This window comes from Melopsittacus undulatus, chromosome 4, assembly GCF_012275295.1.
Source record: "Melopsittacus undulatus isolate bMelUnd1 chromosome 4, bMelUnd1.mat.Z, whole genome shotgun sequence".
Lineage (NCBI taxonomy): Eukaryota > Metazoa > Chordata > Aves > Psittaciformes > Psittaculidae > Melopsittacus > Melopsittacus undulatus.
Window position 1 is genome coordinate 50,273,853 of NC_047530.1, and position 23,526 is coordinate 50,297,378.

At 46.8% G+C, this 23,526-nt stretch overlaps 1 protein-coding gene across 1 annotated transcript in view; it reads left to right on the forward strand.

The window, feature by feature from the left end:
* Positions 1 to 21,116, forward strand: part of LOC101870772 (mucin-5AC) — a 44,195-nt gene extending 23,079 nt beyond the window's left edge. Inside the window, exons 31-41 of the mRNA XM_034061311.1 lie at positions 226 to 13,704; positions 14,028 to 14,192; positions 14,402 to 14,652; positions 15,108 to 15,282; positions 16,398 to 16,441; positions 17,266 to 17,388; positions 17,495 to 17,590; positions 17,969 to 18,091; positions 18,460 to 18,505; positions 18,906 to 19,017; positions 20,814 to 21,116. Coding sequence (XP_033917202.1) covers positions 226 to 13,704; positions 14,028 to 14,192; positions 14,402 to 14,652; positions 15,108 to 15,282; positions 16,398 to 16,441; positions 17,266 to 17,388; positions 17,495 to 17,590; positions 17,969 to 18,091; positions 18,460 to 18,505; positions 18,906 to 19,017; positions 20,814 to 21,027 — 14,828 coding nt within the window. The 3' untranslated portion in view covers positions 21,028 to 21,116. The remainder of the gene's footprint in view (positions 1 to 225; positions 13,705 to 14,027; positions 14,193 to 14,401; positions 14,653 to 15,107; positions 15,283 to 16,397; positions 16,442 to 17,265; positions 17,389 to 17,494; positions 17,591 to 17,968; positions 18,092 to 18,459; positions 18,506 to 18,905; positions 19,018 to 20,813) is intronic.
* Positions 21,117 to 23,526: the final 2,410 nt, after the last annotated feature.

Below are 23,526 nucleotides of genomic sequence, written 5' to 3' on the forward strand. Positions count from 1 at the left end.
ATTTAATAAATGTCATATAAATAATCACTAGAAAAAAATACAGAAATCAGATAAAAATACACCTTAGAAATTAAATTAAAAACTGTCAAAGCAAGATCACTAGAATTAAAATACTAAATTAACATACATGATATCAGATCCAACATTAAAAAATATGGAAGATCAGCAAAGGCACTGTCTTTAATAAAAATACATAAAACTTAAATTTCCTCAATTTCATTACAGAAATGACAACTACAGCACCAGTGACAACTGTATGTGTAAAGAATATATGTTCATGGTCAGAGTGGTATGACAGCACACAGCCTGAAAATAAAGAGGATAGTGGAGATTATGAAACATTTGAAAATCTCAGACAAAAAGGATACAGTGTGTGTAACAACCCAAACAATGTTCAATGCAGAGCCAAAGAATATCCAAATATAGAAATGAACAATCTTAACCAAACAGTTAAATGTAGTCTCAGTACAGGATTAACATGCAATAACAAAGACCAGCAATCTAAGCACTGCTATAATTATGAAATCAGAATATTATGCTGCAGTTACAAATCATGCTCAGAAATAAGACCTCTGACAGCAACAACCACAGAATTCAGCACTTACAGGAGCACTACAGGAAGCACCACAATGGCCACATCCACATCAACTTCAGCGCAAACCTCCTCCTTGCCAACCCAGGCTCCAACATCACACAGTACTGCCACCAGCCTCAACCCATCAACAGCAACAACCACCACTGCCACTACCACAGTCACCAGTAGTACACCAAGAACAACAGAAGGCACGACCATGATCACCACCAGCATGGGTACCACCACCAGGACCTCTCCACCTCCAACAGAAGGAACCACCACAATCACACCCACTCCAACATCACACACCTCAGCCAGTAGCACAATCAGCACTTCCAGCACCACCACAGGAAGCACCACAATGTCCACATCCACATCAACTCCAGCACAAACCTCCTCTTTGCCAACCCAGGCTCCAACTTCACACAGTACTGCCACCAGCCTCACCCCATCAACAACTACCACCACTGGCACTACCGGAGTCCCCAGCAGCACTGCACTGCCAACAGAAAGCACGAGCATCAGCACTACCACCAGCACGGCCAGCTCCACCACGACCTCTCCACCTTCAACACAAGGAACAAGCACCATCACACCCACTCCAGCACTGACCACCTCAGCAACAGCCACCACTCTCAGCACATCCAAGACCTCTACCACCTGCCAGCCACAATGTGTCTGGACGCAGTGGTTTGACGTGGATACCCCCAGCCCTGGGAGTGAAAATGGAGACATAGAGACATTTGAAAGCATCCGAGCCGCTGGGTACTCACTCTGTGACCAGCCACAAGACATCAAGTGTCGTGCTAAAGATTACCCTACTAGGAGTCTGGACAAGTTGGGACAGGTATTTGAGTGCAGCATTGAATTTGGCCTTGTGTGCAAAAATGAGGATCAGGTCACAAAGTACCCCCTGTGCTTTGACTATGAGATTCAGGTGCTGTGTTGCAACACTAAAATCTGCGCATCAACAACAACTACAGGCACCACCTCAGGATCCTCCACCACAGCCCCTCCAACACAAACCTCCACTCTGTCAACACAGTCTCCAACAGCACACAGTACTGCCACCAGCATCAGCCAATCAGCAACGACAACCACCACTGGCACCACCATTGTCCCCACTACCACTGCACTGCCAACAGAAGGCACGAGCATCAGCACGACCACCAGCATGGGTAGCACCACCAGGACCTCTCCACCTCCAACAGAAGGAACCACCACAATCACACCCACTCCAACATCACACACCTCAGCCAGTAGCACAGTCAGCACTTCCAGCACCACCACAGGAAGCACCACAATGTCCACATCCACATCAACTCCAGCACAAACCTCCTCTTTGCCAACCCAGGCTCCAACTTCACACAGTACTGCCACCAGCCTCACCCCATCAACAACTACCACCACTGGCACTACCGGAGTCCCCAGCAGCACTGCACTGCCAACAGAAAGCACGAGCATCAGCACTACCACCAGCACGGCCAGCTCCACCACGACCTCTCCACCTTCAACACAAGGAACAAGCACCATCACACCCACTCCAGCACTGACCACCTCAGCAACAGCCACCACTCTCAGCACATCCAAGACCTCTACCACCTGCCAGCCACAATGTGTCTGGACGCAGTGGTTTGACGTGGATACCCCCAGCCCTGGGAGTGAAAATGGAGACATAGAGACATTTGAAAGCATCCGAGCCGCTGGGTACTCACTCTGTGACCAGCCACAAGACATCAAGTGTCGTGCTAAAGATTACCCTACTAGGAGTCTGGACAAGTTGGGACAGGTATTTGAGTGCAGCATTGAATTTGGCCTTGTGTGCAAAAATGAGGATCAGGTCACAAAGTACCCCCTGTGCTTTGACTATGAGATTCAGGTGCTGTGTTGCAACACTAAAATCTGCACGTCAACAACAACAACTACAGGCACCACCTCAGGATCCTCCACCACAGCCCCTCCAACACAAACCTCCACTCTGTCAACACAGTCTCCAACAGCACACAGTACTGCCACCAGCATCAGCCAATCAGCAACGACAACCACCACTGGCACCACCATTGTCCCCACTACCACTGCACTGCCAACAGAAGGCACGAGCATCAGCACGACCACCAGCATGGGTAGCACCACCAGGACCTCTCCACCTCCAACAGAAGGAACCACCACAATCACACCCACTCCAACATCACACACCTCAGCCAGTAGCACAATCAGCACTTCCAGCACCACCACAGGAAGCACCACAATGTCCACATCCACATCAACTCCAGCACAAACCTCCTCTTTGTCAACCCAGGCTCCAACTTCACACAGTACTGCCACCAGCCTCACCCCATCAACAACTACCACCACTGGCACTACCGGAGTCCCCAGCAGCACTGCACTGCCAACAGAAAGCACGAGCATCAGCACTACCACCAGCACGGCCAGCTCCACCACGACCTCTCCACCTTCAACACAAGGAACAAGCACCATCACACCCACTCCAGCACTGACCACCTCAGCAACAGCCACCACTCTCAGCACATCCAAGACCTCTACCACCTGCCAGCCACAATGTGTCTGGACGCAGTGGTTTGACGTGGATACCCCCAGCCCTGGGAGTGAAAATGGAGACATAGAGACATTTGAAAGCATCCGAGCCGCTGGGTACTCACTCTGTGACCAGCCACAAGACATCAAGTGTCGTGCTAAAGATTACCCTACTAGGAGTCTGGACAAGTTGGGACAGGTATTTGAGTGCAGCATTGAATTTGGCCTTGTGTGCAAAAATGAGGATCAGGTCACAAAGTACCCCCTGTGCTTTGACTATGAGATTCAGGTGCTGTGTTGCAACACTAAAATCTGCGCGTCAACAACAACTACAGGCACCACCTCAGGATCCTCCACCACAGCCCCTCCAACACAAACCTCCACTCTGTCAACACAGTCTCCAACAGCACACAGTACTGCCACCAGCATCAGCCAATCAGCAACGACAACCACCACTGGCACCACCATTGTCCCCACTACCACTGCACTGTCAACAGGAAGCACGAGCATCAGCACGACCACCAGCATGGGTAGCACCACCAGGACCTCTCCACCTCCAACAGAAGGAACCACCACAATCACACCAACTCCAACATCACACACCTCAGCCAGTAGCACAGTCAGCACTTCCAGCACCACCACAGGAAGCACCACAATGTCCACATCCACATCAACTCCAGCACAAACCTCCTCTTTGCCAACCCAGGCTCCAACTTCACACAGTACTGCCACCAGCCTCACCCCATCAACAACTACCACCACTGGCACTACCGGAGTCCCCAGCAGCACTGCACTGCCAACAGAAAGCACGAGCATCAGCACTACCACCAGCACGGCCAGCTCCACCACGACCTCTCCACCTTCAACACAAGGAACAAGCACCATCACACCCACTCCAGCACTGACCACCTCAGCAACAGCCACCACTCTCAGCACATCCAAGACCTCTACCACCTGCCAGCCACAATGTGTCTGGACGCAGTGGTTTGACGTGGATACCCCCAGCCCTGGGAGTGAAAATGGAGACATAGAGACATTTGAAAGCATCCGAGCCGCTGGGTACTCACTCTGTGACCAGCCACAAGACATCAAGTGTCGTGCTAAAGATTACCCTACTAGGAGTCTGGACAAGTTGGGACAGGTATTTGAGTGCAGCATTGAATTTGGCCTTGTGTGCAAAAATGAGGATCAGGTCACAAAGTACCCCCTGTGCTTTGACTATGAGATTCAGGTGCTGTGTTGCAACACTAAAATCTGCACGTCAACAACAACAACTACAGGCACCACCTCAGGATCCTCCACCACAGCCCCTCCAACACAAACCTCCACTCTGTCAACACAGTCTCCAACAGCACACAGTACTGCCACCAGCATCAGCCAATCAGCAACGACAACCACCACTGGCACCACCATTGTCCCCACTACCACTGCACTGCCAACAGAAGGCACGAGCATCAGCACGACCACCAGCATGGGTAGCACCACCAGGACCTCTCCACCTCCAACAGAAGGAACCACCACAATCACACCAACTCCAACATCACACACCTCAGCCAGTAGCACAGTCAGCACTTCCAGCACCACCACAGGAAGCACCACAATGTCCACATCCACATCAACTCCAGCACAAACCTCCTCTTTGCCAACCCAGGCTCCAACTTCACACAGTACTGCCACCAGCCTCACCCCATCAACAACTACCACCACTGGCACTACCGGAGTCCCCAGCAGCACTGCACTGCCAACAGAAAGCACGAGCATCAGCCCTACCACCAGCACGGCCAGCTCCACCACGACCTCTCCACCTTCAACACAAGGAACAAGCACCATCACACCCACTCCAGCACTGACCACCTCAGCAACAGCCACCACTCTCAGCACATCCAAGACCTCTACCACCTGCCAGCCACAATGTGTCTGGACGCAGTGGTTTGACGTGGATACCCCCAGCCCTGGGAGTGAAAATGGAGACATAGAGACATTTGAAAGCATCCGAGCCGCTGGGTACTCACTCTGTGACCAGCCACAAGACATCAAGTGTCGTGCTAAAGATTACCCTACTAGGAGTCTGGACAAGTTGGGACAGGTATTTGAGTGCAGCATTGAATTTGGCCTTGTGTGCAAAAATGAGGATCAGGTCACAAAGTACCCCCTGTGCTTTGACTATGAGATTCAGGTGCTGTGTTGCAACACTAAAATCTGCGCGTCAACAACAACAACTACAGGCACCACCTCAGGATCCTCCACCACAGCCCCTCCAACACAAATCTCCACTCTGTCAACACAGTCTCCAACAGCACACAGTACTGCCACCAGCATCAGCCAATCAGCAACGACAACCACCACTGGCACCACCATTGTCCCCACTACCACTGCACTGTCAACAGGAAGCACGAGCATCAGCACGACCACCAGCATGGGTAGCACCACCAGGACCTCTCCACCTCCAACAGAAGGAACCACCACAATCACACCCACTCCAACATCACACACCTCAGCCAGTAGCACAGTCAGCACTTCCAGCACCACCACAGGAAGCACCACAATGTCCACATCCACATCAACTCCAGCACAAACCTCCTCTTTGCCAACCCAGGCTCCAACTTCACACAGTACTGCCACCAGCCTCACCCCATCAACAACTACCACCACTGGCACTACCGGAGTCCCCAGCAGCACTGCACTGCCAACAGAAAGCACGAGCATCAGCACTACCACCAGCACGGCCAGCTCCACCACGACCTCTCCACCTTCAACACAAGGAACAAGCACCATCACACCCACTCCAGCACTGACCACCTCAGCAACAGCCACCACTCTCAGCACATCCAAGACCTCTACCACCTGCCAGCCACAATGTGTCTGGACGCAGTGGTTTGACGTGGATACCCCCAGCCCTGGGAGTGAAAATGGAGACATAGAGACATTTGAAAGCATCCGAGCCGCTGGGTACTCACTCTGTGACCAGCCACAAGACATCAAGTGTCGTGCTAAAGATTACCCTACTAGGAGTCTGGACAAGTTGGGACAGGTATTTGAGTGCAGCATTGAATTTGGCCTTGTGTGCAAAAATGAGGATCAGGTCACAAAGTACCCCCTGTGCTTTGACTATGAGATTCAGGTGCTGTGTTGCAACACTAAAATCTGCGCGTCAACAACAACAACTACAGGCACCACCTCAGGATCCTCCACCACAGCCCCTCCAACACAAACCTCCACTCTGTCAACACAGTCTCCAACAGCACACAGTACTGCCACCAGCATCAGCCAATCAGCAACGACAACCACCACTGGCACCACCATTGTCCCCACTACCACTGCACTGTCAACAGGAAGCACGAGCATCAGCACGACCACCAGCATGGGTAGCACCACCAGGACCTCTCCACCTCCAACAGAAGGAACCACCACAATCACACCAACTCCAACATCACACACCTCAGCCAGTAGCACAGTCAGCACTTCCAGCACCACCACAGGAAGCACCACAATGTCCACATCCACATCAACTCCAGCACAAACCTCCTCTTTGCCAACCCAGGCTCCAACTTCACACAGTACTGCCACCAGCCTCACCCCATCAACAACTACCACCACTGGCACTACCGGAGTCCCCAGCAGCACTGCACTGCCAACAGAAAGCACGAGCATCAGCACTACCACCAGCACGGCCAGCTCCACCACGACCTCTCCACCTTCAACACAAGGAACAAGCACCATCACACCCACTCCAGCACTGACCACCTCAGCAACAGCCACCACTCTCAGCACATCCAAGACCTCTACCACCTGCCAGCCACAATGTGTCTGGACGCAGTGGTTTGACGTGGATACCCCCAGCCCTGGGAGTGAAAATGGAGACATAGAGACATTTGAAAGCATCCGAGCCGCTGGGTACTCACTCTGTGACCAGCCACAAGACATCAAGTGTCGTGCTAAAGATTACCCTACTAGGAGTCTGGACAAGTTGGGACAGGTATTTGAGTGCAGCATTGAATTTGGCCTTGTGTGCAAAAATGAGGATCAGGTCACAAAGTACCCCCTGTGCTTTGACTATGAGATTCAGGTGCTGTGTTGCAACACTAAAATCTGCGCGTCAACAACAACAACTACAGGCACCACCTCAGGATCCTCCACCACAGCCCCTCCAACACAAACCTCCACTCTGTCAACACAGTCTCCAACAGCACACAGTACTGCCACCAGCATCAGCCAATCAGCAACGACAACCACCACTGGCACCACCATTGTCCCCACTACCACTGCACTGTCAACAGGAAGCACGAGCATCAGCACGACCACCAGCATGGGTAGCACCACCAGGACCTCTCCACCTCCAACAGAAGGAACCACCACAATCACACCAACTCCAACATCACACACCTCAGCCAGTAGCACAGTCAGCACTTCCAGCACCACCACAGGAAGCACCACAATGTCCACATCCACATCAACTCCAGCACAAACCTCCTCTTTGCCAACCCAGGCTCCAACTTCACACAGTACTGCCACCAGCCTCACCCCATCAACAACTACCACCACTGGCACTACCGGAGTCCCCAGCAGCACTGCACTGCCAACAGAAAGCACGAGCATCAGCACTACCACCAGCACGGCCAGCTCCACCACGACCTCTCCACCTTCAACACAAGGAACAAGCACCATCACACCCACTCCAGCACTGACCACCTCAGCAACAGCCACCACTCTCAGCACATCCAAGACCTCTACCACCTGCCAGCCACAATGTGTCTGGACGCAGTGGTTTGACGTGGATACCCCCAGCCCTGGGAGTGAAAATGGAGACATAGAGACATTTGAAAGCATCCGAGCCGCTGGGTACTCACTCTGTGACCAGCCACAAGACATCAAGTGTCGTGCTAAAGATTACCCTACTAGGAGTCTGGACAAGTTGGGACAGGTATTTGAGTGCAGCATTGAATTTGGCCTTGTGTGCAAAAATGAGGATCAGGTCACAAAGTACCCCCTGTGCTTTGACTATGAGATTCAGGTGCTGTGTTGCAACACTAAAATCTGCGCGTCAACAACAACAACTACAGGCACCACCTCAGGATCCTCCACCACAGCCCCTCCAACACAAACCTCCACTCTGTCAACACAGTCTCCAACAGCACACAGTACTGCCACCAGCATCAGCCAATCAGCAACGACAACCACCACTGGCACCACCATTGTCCCCACTACCACTGCACTGTCAACAGGAAGCACGAGCATCAGCACGACCACCAGCATGGGTAGCACCACCAGGACCTCTCCACCTCCAACAGAAGGAACCACCACAATCACACCAACTCCAACATCACACACCTCAGCCAGTAGCACAGTCAGCACTTCCAGCACCACCACAGGAAGCACCACAATGTCCACATCCACATCAACTCCAGCACAAACCTCCTCTTTGCCAACCCAGGCTCCAACTTCACACAGTACTGCCACCAGCCTCACCCCATCAACAACTACCACCACTGGCACTACCGGAGTCCCCAGCAGCACTGCACTGCCAACAGAAAGCACGAGCATCAGCCCTACCACCAGCACGGCCAGCTCCACCACGACCTCTCCACCTTCAACACAAGGAACAAGCACCATCACACCCACTCCAGCACTGACCACCTCAGCAACAGCCACCACTCTCAGCACATCCAAGACCTCTACCACCTGCCAGCCACAATGTGTCTGGACGCAGTGGTTTGACGTGGATACCCCCAGCCCTGGGAGTGAAAATGGAGACATAGAGACATTTGAAAGCATCCGAGCCGCTGGGTACTCACTCTGTGACCAGCCACAAGACATCAAGTGTCGTGCTAAAGATTACCCTACTAGGAGTCTGGACAAGTTGGGACAGGTATTTGAGTGCAGCATTGAATTTGGCCTTGTGTGCAAAAATGAGGATCAGGTCACAAAGTACCCCCTGTGCTTTGACTATGAGATTCAGGTGCTGTGTTGCAACACTAAAATCTGCGCGTCAACAACAACAACTACAGGCACCACCTCAGGATCCTCCACCACAGCCCCTCCAACACAAATCTCCACTCTGTCAACACAGTCTCCAACAGCACACAGTACTGCCACCAGCATCAGCCAATCAGCAACGACAACCACCACTGGCACCACCATTGTCCCCACTACCACTGCACTGTCAACAGGAAGCACGAGCATCAGCACGACCACCAGCATGGGTAGCACCACCAGGACCTCTCCACCTCCAACAGAAGGAACCACCACAATCACACCAACTCCAACATCACACACCTCAGCCAGTAGCACAGTCAGCACTTCCAGCACCACCACAGGAAGCACCACAATGTCCACATCCACATCAACTCCAGCACAAACCTCCTCTTTGCCAACCCAGGCTCCAACTTCACACAGTACTGCCACCAGCCTCACCCCATCAACAACTACCACCACTGGCACTACCGGAGTCCCCAGCAGCACTGCACTGCCAACAGAAAGCACGAGCATCAGCCCTACCACCAGCACGGCCAGCTCCACCACGACCTCTCCACCTTCAACACAAGGAACAAGCACCATCACACCCACTCCAGCACTGACCACCTCAGCAACAGCCACCACTCTCAGCACATCCAAGACCTCTACCACCTGCCAGCCACAATGTGTCTGGACGCAGTGGTTTGACGTGGATACCCCCAGCCCTGGGAGTGAAAATGGAGACATAGAGACATTTGAAAGCATCCGAGCCGCTGGGTACTCACTCTGTGACCAGCCACAAGACATCAAGTGTCGTGCTAAAGATTACCCTACTAGGAGTCTGGACAAGTTGGGACAGGTATTTGAGTGCAGCATTGAATTTGGCCTTGTGTGCAAAAATGAGGATCAGGTCACAAAGTACCCCCTGTGCTTTGACTATGAGATTCAGGTGCTGTGTTGCAACACTAAAATCTGCGCGTCAACAACAACAACTACAGGCACCACCTCAGGATCCTCCACCACAGCCCCTCCAACACAAACCTCCACTCTGTCAACACAGTCTCCAACAGCACACAGTACTGCCACCAGCATCAGCCAATCAGCAACGACAACCACCACTGGCACCACCATTGTCCCCACTACCACTGCACTGTCAACAGGAAGCACGAGCATCAGCACGACCACCAGCATGGGTAGCACCACCAGGACCTCTCCACCTCCAACAGAAGGAACCACCACAATCACACCAACTCCAACATCACACACCTCAGCCAGTAGCACAGTCAGCACTTCCAGCACCACCACAGGAAGCACCACAATGTCCACATCCACATCAACTCCAGCACAAACCTCCTCTTTGCCAACCCAGGCTCCAACTTCACACAGTACTGCCACCAGCCTCACCCCATCAACAACTACCACCACTGGCACTACCGGAGTCCCCAGCAGCACTGCACTGCCAACAGAAAGCACGAGCATCAGCCCTACCACCAGCACGGCCAGCTCCACCACGACCTCTCCACCTTCAACACAAGGAACAAGCACCATCACACCCACTCCAGCACTGACCACCTCAGCAACAGCCACCACTCTCAGCACATCCAAGACCTCTACCACCTGCCAGCCACAATGTGTCTGGACGCAGTGGTTTGACGTGGATACCCCCAGCCCTGGGAGTGAAAATGGAGACATAGAGACATTTGAAAGCATCCGAGCCGCTGGGTACTCACTCTGTGACCAGCCACAAGACATCAAGTGTCGTGCTAAAGATTACCCTACTAGGAGTCTGGACAAGTTGGGACAGGTATTTGAGTGCAGCATTGAATTTGGCCTTGTGTGCAAAAATGAGGATCAGGTCACAAAGTACCCCCTGTGCTTTGACTATGAGATTCAGGTGCTGTGTTGCAACACTAAAATCTGCGCGTCAACAACAACAACTACAGGCACCACCTCAGGATCCTCCACCACAGCCCCTCCAACACAAACCTCCACTCTGTCAACACAGTCTCCAACAGCACACAGTACTGCCACCAGCATCAGCCAATCAGCAACGACAACCACCACTGGCACCACCATTGTCCCCACTACCACTGCACTGTCAACAGGAAGCACGAGCATCAGCACGACCACCAGCATGGGTAGCACCACCAGGACCTCTCCACCTCCAACAGAAGGAACCACCACAATCACACCAACTCCAACATCACACACCTCAGCCAGTAGCACAGTCAGCACTTCCAGCACCACCACAGGAAGCACCACAATGTCCACATCCACATCAACTCCAGCACAAACCTCCTCTTTGCCAACCCAGGCTCCAACTTCACACAGTACTGCCACCAGCCTCACCCCATCAACAACTACCACCACTGGCACTACCGGAGTCCCCAGCAGCACTGCACTGCCAACAGAAAGCACGAGCATCAGCACTACCACCAGCACGGCCAGCTCCACCACGACCTCTCCACCTTCAACACAAGGAACAAGCACCATCACACCCACTCCAGCACTGACCACCTCAGCAACAGCCACCACTCTCAGCACATCCAAGACCTCTACCACCTGCCAGCCACAATGTGTCTGGACGCAGTGGTTTGACGTGGATACCCCCAGCCCTGGGAGTGAAAATGGAGACATAGAGACATTTGAAAGCATCCGAGCCGCTGGGTACTCACTCTGTGACCAGCCACAAGACATCAAGTGTCGTGCTAAAGATTACCCTACTAGGAGTCTGGACAAGTTGGGACAGGTATTTGAGTGCAGCATTGAATTTGGCCTTGTGTGCAAAAATGAGGATCAGGTCACAAAGTACCCCCTGTGCTTTGACTATGAGATTCAGGTGCTGTGTTGCAACACTAAAATCTGCGCGTCAACAACAACAACTACAGGCACCACCTCAGGATCCTCCACCACAGCCCCTCCAACACAAACCTCCACTCTGTCAACACAGTCTCCAACAGCACACAGTACTGCCACCAGCATCAGCCAATCAGCAACGACAACCACCACTGGCACCACCATTGTCCCCACTACCACTGCACTGTCAACAGGAAGCACGAGCATCAGCACGACCACCAGCATGGGTAGCACCACCAGGACCTCTCCACCTCCAACAGAAGGAACCACCACAATCACACCAACTCCAACATCACACACCTCAGCCAGTAGCACAGTCAGCACTTCCAGCACCACCACAGGAAGCACCACAATGTCCACATCCACATCAACTCCAGCACAAACCTCCTCTTTGCCAACCCAGGCTCCAACTTCACACAGTACTGCCACCAGCCTCACCCCATCAACAACTACCACCACTGGCACTACCGGAGTCCCCAGCAGCACTGCACTGCCAACAGAAAGCACGAGCATCAGCACTACCACCAGCACGGCCAGCTCCACCACGACCTCTCCACCTTCAACACAAGGAACAAGCACCATCACACCCACTCCAGCACTGACCACCTCAGCAACAGCCACCACTCTCAGCACATCCAAGACCTCTACCACCTGCCAGCCACAATGTGTCTGGACGCAGTGGTTTGACGTGGATACCCCCAGCCCTGGGAGTGAAAATGGAGACATAGAGACATTTGAAAGCATCCGAGCCGCTGGGTACTCACTCTGTGACCAGCCACAAGACATCAAGTGTCGTGCTAAAGATTACCCTACTAGGAGTCTGGACAAGTTGGGACAGGTATTTGAGTGCAGCATTGAATTTGGCCTTGTGTGCAAAAATGAGGATCAGGTCACAAAGTACCCCCTGTGCTTTGACTATGAGATTCAGGTGCTGTGTTGCAACACTAAAATCTGCGCGTCAACAACAACAACTACAGGCACCACCTCAGGATCCTCCACCACAGCCCCTCCAACACAAATCTCCACTCTGTCAACACAGTCTCCAACAGCACACAGTACTGCCACCAGCATCAGCCAATCAGCAACGACAACCACCACTGGCACCACCATTGTCCCCACTACCACTGCACTGTCAACAGGAAGCACGAGCATCAGCACGACCACCAGCATGGGTAGCACCACCAGGACCTCTCCACCTCCAACAGAAGGAACCACCACAATCACACCCACTCCAACATCACACACCTCAGCCAGTAGCACAATCAGCACTTCCAGGACCACCACAGGAAGCACCACAACATCCACGTCCAGCTCTACTCCAGCACAATCCTCTTCTCTGTCAACTCAGCCTCCTACAGCACATGTTACTGTCGTGACTGTCAATCCTTCAGCAACAACTACCACTCCTACTTCTTTGCAGCTCCGCAGTACCACTGCAGCGACAACACAAATCACAACTGCCATCAGTACTACTAGCACAGCCAGCACCACCTGGACCTTTCCAAGTTCAGCGGACGAAACAACCATCACAACCAGCGCAAGAGTATCCACCTCAGCAGTTAGCAGTAGTAGCACCTCGAGGAACACCACAGGACGCACCACAATGTTCACATCTGTTTCATCAGAAACATCCACTCTGGCAACTGAGGCTCCAACTTCATACATTACTGCCTCCAGCCATTACCCGTCAGCAACAATGAGTGTATTTTCTACACACATCCCTGCCACTTCTACTTCACTAAGTACTGCCACAATTCCCAGAATTTTCTCTACCACTAGCATCCCAGGTATGTCTTTCTTTGACACTGAAAATGTTCCAAACATCAGTCTCTGTAGAATACCATTTGTTTTATTGTCTTCTGTAAGTTGTATCTCCAAATTATTCTCTGATCATCTCTATTTTTGTAACACACAAACTAAGTTGCATAATCCTAGATGTTATTCAGCACAGAGATAAAAGACTTTCACAATTTCTACTTAGCCATACATCAATCAAAGGCAGTAAAAATGTTGACTTGATTTTCCTGAATGTTTAATATTACCCATTAAATATATTAAGATCATGAGACGTAAATCCTGTGCTGCAAAGTTTTTCTTTTTTTTTAAACAGTAACAACATCTGCTACACCACAATCAAGTCATGTTACAAGAAGCACCTCTCCAATCTTCAGTTCTGTCTCCAGCACACCTGTCACAACAGAAGCAAGTACATTTGTATCATCAATTGGAACGACTCCATGTTTTTGTCATGTATTTGATAATTTGTTTTCTCCTGGTAAGTGTCTTATTTTATAATTATAAATAATTTCAGAAATAATATAACCTCTTAATACTCTTTTCAATTTAAGACAACTGCTCAGTATCACTTGAACACAGAACTTTGTATATATGTATACATTTTACATTTTTACAATATTTTCTTGAGATCTTTCCCTTAAGTATTTTTGCTGGTCTTTTAATTTCTCCTCCAATTTTTCCCTACAGGGGAAGTGATATACAACACAACAGATGGTGCTGGCTGTAATTTTTATGCACTTTGCAGCAAGGAATGTGAAATTGACCGACACCAGGGGCCATGTCCTTCTACAACACCTTTCACTTCAACACCACCTTTCACTTCAACACAAGCCGCCTCATCCACAGAACACGGATTGTCTTCTGTCTCACAGACAACACCAACATCCGTCACAACTTCAGGACCAAGAAACTGTACTCATGTCAATCCTCCACGAAAGGTGGTTCCCCTCATTATTTTCTAATATATCACCATTGCAAAACCAGCCCAATTTCTGTCCTAAAGCCCCAGTTGAAATCAACTTGTAGGTATTTCAATAACTAAGCTGGCCATGTTCCAAATGACCTGACAGCATACAATTCTTCCACCTGGCATTACCAGGCTTTTATATAATCTGGAGGTAGAAAAGCTCAAATACCATAGTAGAGCCTTTTTTTTTTATAAGACATCTAAATGTCATAGAAATAAGCAGGCCAGTTATGAAAGCATTAAAACCTCATTCTTTTTATGGAGAGTTCCATGGTTCTTCTCAGCCTGCCTTCTCTTAAGGCCTGAAATCATATGCTAAGAAAACTCTAATATGAACTCCCTACCAACTCTGAAAGTATATCTCAAGTTGAAACAGAAGAACTAGGGTGAGAGAGCACTTAATAATAATAATGTACATATTTTTAGCCTGGAGAGCACTGGATAAGTGAATGCCAGAACTGTGTCTGCGACCCCCTCAATGCTACCGTACAGTGCCAGCCGATTCTATGCACAACAGCTCGGACACCAATTTGTGACCTCGGATTTTTTCTTGCGCCTGTACTACCACCAAAAAACTTATGTTGTCCTGAATATTATTGCCGTAAGTATTAAAAGTACATGTGTAAATATGAGGCTACGCAACCTGGTAAATGACATTTGCACTTCTGTTAGTATCTAAGCAAGTTTTTCATGTATTACAGCAACAGCAAAACCTTCCTCAAATTGTTTTGGCTCTGTGAACATATTTCAATTTTTGGCTAAACATGTATTAGAAGTTTATTTAAAAGCAAAATGCTATTTTCAGTGAAGTCTGCTGAGAATTGGAATCAGTGGGAAAACAGGATAATACTTTGAACCTTCAAGTGGTCTATGTAAGCTCAACCATGTCTATATCTGTAATAATAACGGTTAATTTTTTAATGTTATTAACGTAATGTTGGAACACATTAATGTTAACCTAACTGTACCTAAACTGAGATCTGTAAAACATATTAAGCCAGCAGAGAGCTTAACAGTTAACTACAAAAGCAAGTAACACACAGCAATAATACAAAGTGAATTGTAATCAGTAACTGAATCGTCAATGTATGAAAAATAGTTACACTGTTGTTGAATGCTCATGAAAACTCAAAAATCCAACAGATACATGTTTATTTATATACAAAAATTTCTATATACTTACTTTACTCGTATATTTATACAAAAGAATAAAAAAGCCAGAAATTAAATGCAAAACAAGAACCTCAAAACAAAGGAATAGCCAGTTTGAAGTAGTTCTTTGAAGACATGAATGGGCTCTACCATGTTACTAAATTGTTTATAATATCACAGTAAGGATATCTTTTTTTCCACCCAGAATCAAACTTCCACCCAAGCCATGTTCTGAGAGATCATAAGGAATTAGCAACAAACGCACCTTCGAAGTTTACTTCAAAGAGGATACAATTTAATTTGAAGTGAACTTGGTATTAAAGGGCAAAAAAAGAGATTTTATTCATGCATAGCTCAAGTTTTAAGCCATTCCTCCTCAACTCTTCTAGCTAATTTCAAAGATAAAACTTTACTTAAACATCCGGCTATACTAAATATGAGGTATAAGAATATAGGATTGAATTCAGGTTTTCCATGATCTTTGACTTACTAACAAACTTGGTGATGACTTCTCAGGGAGTCTCATGATTAGAGCTTACTGCAGAATTATTTTTTGTTTTTCAGAACCAATGGTTGACATCTGTGTGATTGACAATGCAACTTACAAGGTGAGAACGTTATAGTGATATACTGCCTGAAGCTAAATGCACACCCTTTTTGCCAAAATAAGCCTTTGAGAAAGTTCTTTTCCCAATACATGTTTTTTTTCTCTCTAGCCCTTAACTGGAAGGTAATTTTTTCTAATGTCAGAAAACAAATTACCACACAAGTTTTCTTTCAACATCAAACATGAAACAGGAGTAACATTTTTAGTGATATACTTTCTTTTTAAATGCTTTCCCACTTCTGGAATTCATGAATTTTCCAAATGAGCTGATGAATAGCCCAAACTCAATCACTCTTCGAAATAAGTTCAGAGAACCTTCAAAAATAAAACTATGATTTTTACTTTAATCAATACCTAAATCTTTTTCTAAAATTAGTACTTAAGTCATTTAGTCAAAATATAAGCACTAGCACTGGAGCCTTTTGGGAATACATTTCTGGAAGACAAAAGCCATGTGTAGATTTCTATCTCTACTTAGGTATCTGTATAAGTATACCCTTATTTTAATCTACATTTGTAAATTATAATTGTTTTATAACCACTGAACATGACTTACAGGGAAAAAAGATCTTAAAAAGAGCAATGAAAATCTGGTAAAATAATGAGGCAGTGAAAATCAGTCTTACCTGCATCTTATTAATTTACTTTTCTCTTTTGTATTGCTTCATAGTTTTCTCCTAATGTGTACTTTCTTGCAAGATATAAAGCCAAGAAACCTTACCTTTGATGAGAATCAGTCACATTTGCATTTCAGCAATGCTTTCAATTCTGCCTATACATTTTATAGAAATTCCTGTCATCTGAGGGTATTTTTCTGTCTTCCAGCCTGGAACGTCGGCAATCATCAATCCATGCAAGAATTGTACCTGCACTTTTGAGAAAGATCCAGTGAATAATACAAATATTGTGCACTGTGAAAAAGTTCAATGTGAAACAACTTGCCCACTGGTGAGTTCAGATCCTCTGGGCTGCCCAGTCAGGCCACTATTACAGGAAGACTAGAATTCTGCATGACCAACTCAACATACTTTCTCTTTCATTTCCTTGTGAGTAGGGTTATCAATACATGACTGAGGATGGAGAGTGTTGTGGGGAGTGTATTGAAGTAGCTTGCATAATCAAGCTAAATAACACTGTTCACGTGCTCCAAGTAAGTATTCCTTTAATTTTCAGATCTATTAGCTAATACAGGTTACAACAGCTAAGAGTCAATTAATAGCAAAAATCTAGTTAATATTAAAATTACTCTGAAAGCACTGCATGCACTTGGAACAACACATTCTTGATACATGCGGTTAACTGAGCAATAGGTTCTAACTTTTACTGTGAGTGGTCTGATCCAGGATTTAAGCTTACAAACTAGCCATAGGTTTGTAAAATTTTGCTTTTGCCATTTGAAAGAAGTTCAGAAGCATCTGAGAATCTTTGAGGCATGAGAACTTAATTGGCTCAGGCACTTGTGAGGTAATCATCCTATATTTGATCACAATGAAAAAAAAACCTGTTTCCTTTTCTGATAAAATCTTAGGTTGATGATGTCCTGTCAATCGATAACTGCACCCATTACAAATGTGAAAAAATTGAAGACCAATTTGTTGTAGTCCAAACTAAAAAAATATGCCCTGAGTACGACCCAGAAGAGTGTGATCCTGTAAGTTTCACTCAGTTCTTCAATTGAATGCAGTTTAAAACTTGGGAGGGGGAGTGGGGAAATGGGATGACAATACAGACACGAAGACAGGCAAAGAATACAAAAAAACACTTCCACTGAAGTTGCAGGAATGTCTTCAATTAAATTAATCTTGCTGTAGCATTAGCAATAAGAAAAGGTTAGTACTTTTGCATGAGGCTACCAGGATTCATGACTTCTATGGTGGGCATATTAAGTCATCCATCATTTTCATTCAGTGTTCATCACAGATGAGTTGTCTGCCCAGTATCAGTAATGCCAACTCATATTCTTACTCATAACTGGCATCTGTGCATTAACCCATATCCTTCTCCTTTCCCTTTGCAAAGGATGAAACAGAGACTACTCCTGATGGGTGCTGCAAAATATGTAAACGTAAGTAATGCTGTGTTTGTGTTTTCTGCTTGAAGAGTGCTGTATTCAACTTGTAATTGCCTTTTGAGTAGATAGGATTTTTCACTCCTCCATTTTTTTCTTATTCTATTTATCAAGATCCTGTGTTTCACTATTTATTCAAAAGGAAAAAGCAAATTTCTTATCTTGATAGTGAATACCACAACTCAAAATTGAGTGTTCAAGCCTCTGCATTATCTTCCAAAAATCCTATGTAGCCAAGATCAAAGAATAACCTGAAAACTCCAGGCACTTTACACAGTATCCCGTCACATACTGTACATTCTTAATAATTGAACATCATGCATTTTGAAATTGTTTTAGCACTCAGTTCTGAACTAGAGATCTGAATTTTATGTTTTTTCCCCCTCTTTTTATGAAGCTACAAACTGCAAAGTTTATAGCAAAAACACTGTGATCCGCCTCGGTGACTGTGAATCTTCAGTACCTGTCGAACTGACATATTGTGAAGGAACTTGCCCTGGCTCCTCAGTGTAAGTTCCAGAATCTCGACATCTCTATGGCTTCCTTCATACTTTATTTATACTGGTCTCTCATGTTAATCAATTGCCCAAGATTACTGAGGTACTTGGTGGAAGTGTTCACCAAGCCACTTTGAATTATTTATCGACACTCCAGGCTCACTGGGAAAATCCCAGTTGACTGGGAGTTTGTAAATGTGACACCCATCCACAACAAGGGCCAGAAAGAGGATCCAGGGAACTACAGGCCTGTCAGTCTGACCTCCCCTGCCAAGGAAGGTGATAGAGCAGATAACCTTGAGTGCCATCATATGGCACATGCAGGACAACCAGCTGATCAGGCCCAGTCAGCAGGGGCAGGTCCTGCTTGACAAACCTGGTCTCCTTCTAAGACAAGGTGACCTAGGTGACCTGCTTAGTGGATGAAGGGAAGGCTGTAGATGTTGTTTACCTGGACTTTGGTAAAGCCTTTGACCGTTTCTCATGGTATTCCCCTGGAGAACCTGGCTGCTCACGTCTTGGACAGGTATACTCTTTGCTGGGTAAAAAACTGGCTGAATGGAGTTAAATGCAGTTGGCAGCTGATAACAAGTGGGATGCCCCAGAGCTCAGTGTTAGGCCATTTCTGTTTAATATCTTTATCAGTGACCTGGATGAGGGGATCAAGTGCACCCTCATTAACTTTGCAGACAACACCAAGTTAGGTGGGAGTGTTGATCTGCTGGAGGGTAGAAATGCTTTACAGAGGGGATCTGGAGAGGCTGGATCAATGAGCTGAGGCCAGTGGTATGAGGTTCAACAAAACCACTGGGTCTTGCATTTGAGCTACAACAACCCCATGCAATACTACAGGCTTGGGCAAGAGTAGGAAGAGAGGCAGCTGGAAAGCTGCTTGGTGGAAAAACACTTCAGGGTGTTGGCAAACAGCTGTCTGAACATGAGCCAGCAGCATGTCCAGGTGGCCAAAAAGGGCAACAGCATCCTGGCCTGTATCAGAAACAGTGTGGCAAGCAGGATGAGGGAAGTGTAAGTTCCTTTGTACTTGGCCCTGGTGAGGCTACACCTTGAATGCTGCATTCAGTTTTGGGCCCCTCACTACAAGAAAGACATTGAGCTGCTGAAGCATGTCCAAAGAGCAATGAAGCTGGTGAGGGGTCTGGAGAACAAGTCTTAGGAGGGAGCCAGGGTTTTTTAGTCTGAAGAAAAGGAGAATGAGGGGACACCTTATCACTCTCCCCAACTACCTGAAAGGAGGTTGTGATGAGGTGGGTACCTGTCTCTTCCCAGCTAGGAAACTACAGTACAAGTGGAAATGGCCTCAAGCTGTGCCAGGGAGGTTTAGATTGGATATTATGAACAATTTCTTCACCAAGAAGGCTGTCAAGCACTGGAACAGGCTGCCCAGGGAAGTGGTGGAGTCACCATCCCTGGAGGTATTTGGAAGACATGTATAAGTGGTGCACAGGGACATGGTTTAGTGGTAGGCTTGGCAGTGTCAGGACTTATGATCTTAAGGGTCTTTGCCAACCTCCATGATTCTATGATCACAGAATAGCAACAAAGTTAATGTGTTTATATGATGCTACTGAGTGGAATCAGAGTCACTGAGCACCAGAAAGTTTCACTACTGCAGAGACAAGTAATCAAAACTACATTCATAAGTGTGTGTGGGAAGGAGAAAGAGAGGATGTAAAAAAGAAACCGAACCCAAACCCACTCCCAAGCCCCCCAAGAAACACAAAAACAAAGCTCACTCCGGGGTTTCAGAGTCTTGAATGAGATGTATTTTCTTTCCTGGCGGAACACAGGTATTCTTTTGAAGCAAACCAGATGCAACACGAGTGTGGCTGCTGCCAGGAGTTCAGCAGCCAAACAAAAGAGGTGACCCTGAGTTGCCAAAACGGAACAAGCATGAATTATAGCTATGTTTACGTGGATCAATGCCAGTGTATGAATGCATGCACCTCGGACACCTCTGCAGCATCTGATTCCCAACAGAAAATCAGCAGACGAAAGAGATGATCACTAGAAAGTCTAGAGTCTAGGGAAGCTGTAATCTTGTTTTCTCCACAATAACTTGTGCTCCTTCTTTAACAGATCTCATGTCAGTTTCTGTTATCACCTTTTCTCATTTCTTACTTGTAAAAGAATATAAATAAAAGTTAAATAATTAAATCTTAGTGGGGTTATTTTAAGTGATACAATATTCAGGAGTAAAAACAAGACTAAAATATCTTGTTTCAATTATAGAAATATGACAATGTTTCATTCAATCACTGACATTACTGAAGAAGTTTTAAGGGGTCTCAAAAAAAACCCCAGACCCCTCCCCAAAAACACAAAACATTGTCACTACATTGCACTTTACACTCTTGTGCCTAGAGAGCATTACTGCTTATCATAGGAGCCTAGACATCCCAGAAACAGGCATATGACTGTTTTATTTGATACATAAAACTTTCAGCATTTTTCAATTTTGGTGATTGTTCAACACCCAGTTTCATTACCTAAATTATGGAGAGTCCACTGGCATCAGGGAGTTTTCCAACTCAGACTGGGTATGTTCTTTAGCAGCTTTTGGAATGAAGACACTCAAAACCCTTTTCCTGGATGAGGTTCAATTCTGTTACAATATAAAGCCTGATATCTTCCCTGAAGGCTTGGCTGAAAAATAAAGGCGGAACTGTTTGATCAAGTAATTGCATGTTTCATATGTGCTTATTTAGAAGGGAAATTTGATCCCTGAATTAAATCAGTGAAGAAGAATCTGTTGGCCTTCAAAGGCATGACCTGATACGAGGATCAAACAGTGGGGAAAAGTAGGAAGGTTTGTAAGCTTCACATTTTACTGCTGAACTCCATTAATCTGTTGACTACTCATGGTTTGCCTGTCCCATAGCTGTCATGCAGGCTCCAGGCAGGGTAACTAGCCGTGATGGTGGAGCAGGTAGCCGTATCACTCCCCGCACCTTCTCTTCTCTGACCCAGTAATAAGTCACTTCTCAGTCAGAACCTGGGCTGTTTCACAATGTCACTCAGACCCTAAGCACCACGTATTGCTATGAGGAGACGTCCAAACAGTCCTGAACAGAGGGACTAGCTGATCAAGCAGTTTGACAGCTTTACCATAGCTTCTCAGGTTTCTAACTTCCAGAGGGCTTAGCACTTTAGGCACAGCACCACAAGAACAGGGTGCCCGATGGGATCTAGAACTGTACCGCAGTGAAAAAACAGCACTGCTTGCTGTAGGTGGGCTTCCTAAGAGGCACTTGCGTATGCCAGCTACATTAGGCCTGGCATTATAGCTCAGAGCTAGCAGTATTGATCCAAACAAGATAAATCAATGTCTGCAGAACTGAGAAGTCAGGGTTCAGACCCAGTGACACTTACATGACATATGGCAAATGTAAACACTTCTAAAGTAGGCTTTGAGTTCAGACTGAAACCAAGAAAATCTGCATGCTTCCCCCCTTACTCCGTTGTTACTGTATTATGAGTATTTAGCACCATGTTCACCAGTTACAAACCTTCCCCTTCCTCCTCTGCAGGTTTTCCTCGCCTGTTTCCAACACTGTGCTACCATGTCAGTACACTCCCGCTTAAGTCCTAAACTGCCCTCTAACGGTCATTATTCAACTTTTCTAAACCAGGAACTATTCCCTTAATTCTACTGGGACCAAGAAGCCTTACAGACCATGTTCATCCAGAGGTTAACTATATTAGCATGTTAATTTTTTTTTTTTTAATTCAAACTTCCCATATTATGGAAGACATCAAGGCTACTTCTCAAAGCTGAGCACCACATCATTTCCAGGTAGCTGTGATCAGTTAGTAGAACTTCAGTTTGAAGATGCCATTGCAATCTTCAGTGATCATGTACAGCGTTCTTAAAAAAAAAAAAAACAAAAACAAAAACAAAAAAACAAATAAAAAACCCAAACAAGCCACAAAAAAACCCTCCAAAACAACACCACCACCTCCCCAACCTGAAAACAAAAATAACGCAACAGAATTCGCTATTTAGAAGACAGAATCTTGATAAAGGGGGTTTGGGGGCTTGACTTGTTTTGTTGTTTGATGTTGTGTTCCACCTACCCCCCACTTTGAAAACCAGGCCACAGAAGAATGCCAGAAACCACTGAATTGCCTCTGTTCTCCCTAAAATATTTTTCCTTTTTTAAGGGAAATCTATTATTGTCCCTTTTTTCTCAAGCCTACATAGAAGAAAACCCATGGACTTTGCACTCTTAAGTAAATGGGATTCAGGAGGAGACAAACACATACATTTCTCTTTGAAGAAAACACTATGTTACAATTACAAGCCCAAGGAACCTCTAGAGATTACTTTAAAGCAAAGCAGTCAGCTGAATAGAGAAGAAAAACAAACAAACAAAAAAACAAACAAACCCACCAACATACCACTGCTTGATATGCAAGAAGTTATCATTTATGTTAAAAAATATCTAGCTATTATGCACTACATCAAGCTTCTTACATCATGAAATGATAAAATGCACATGC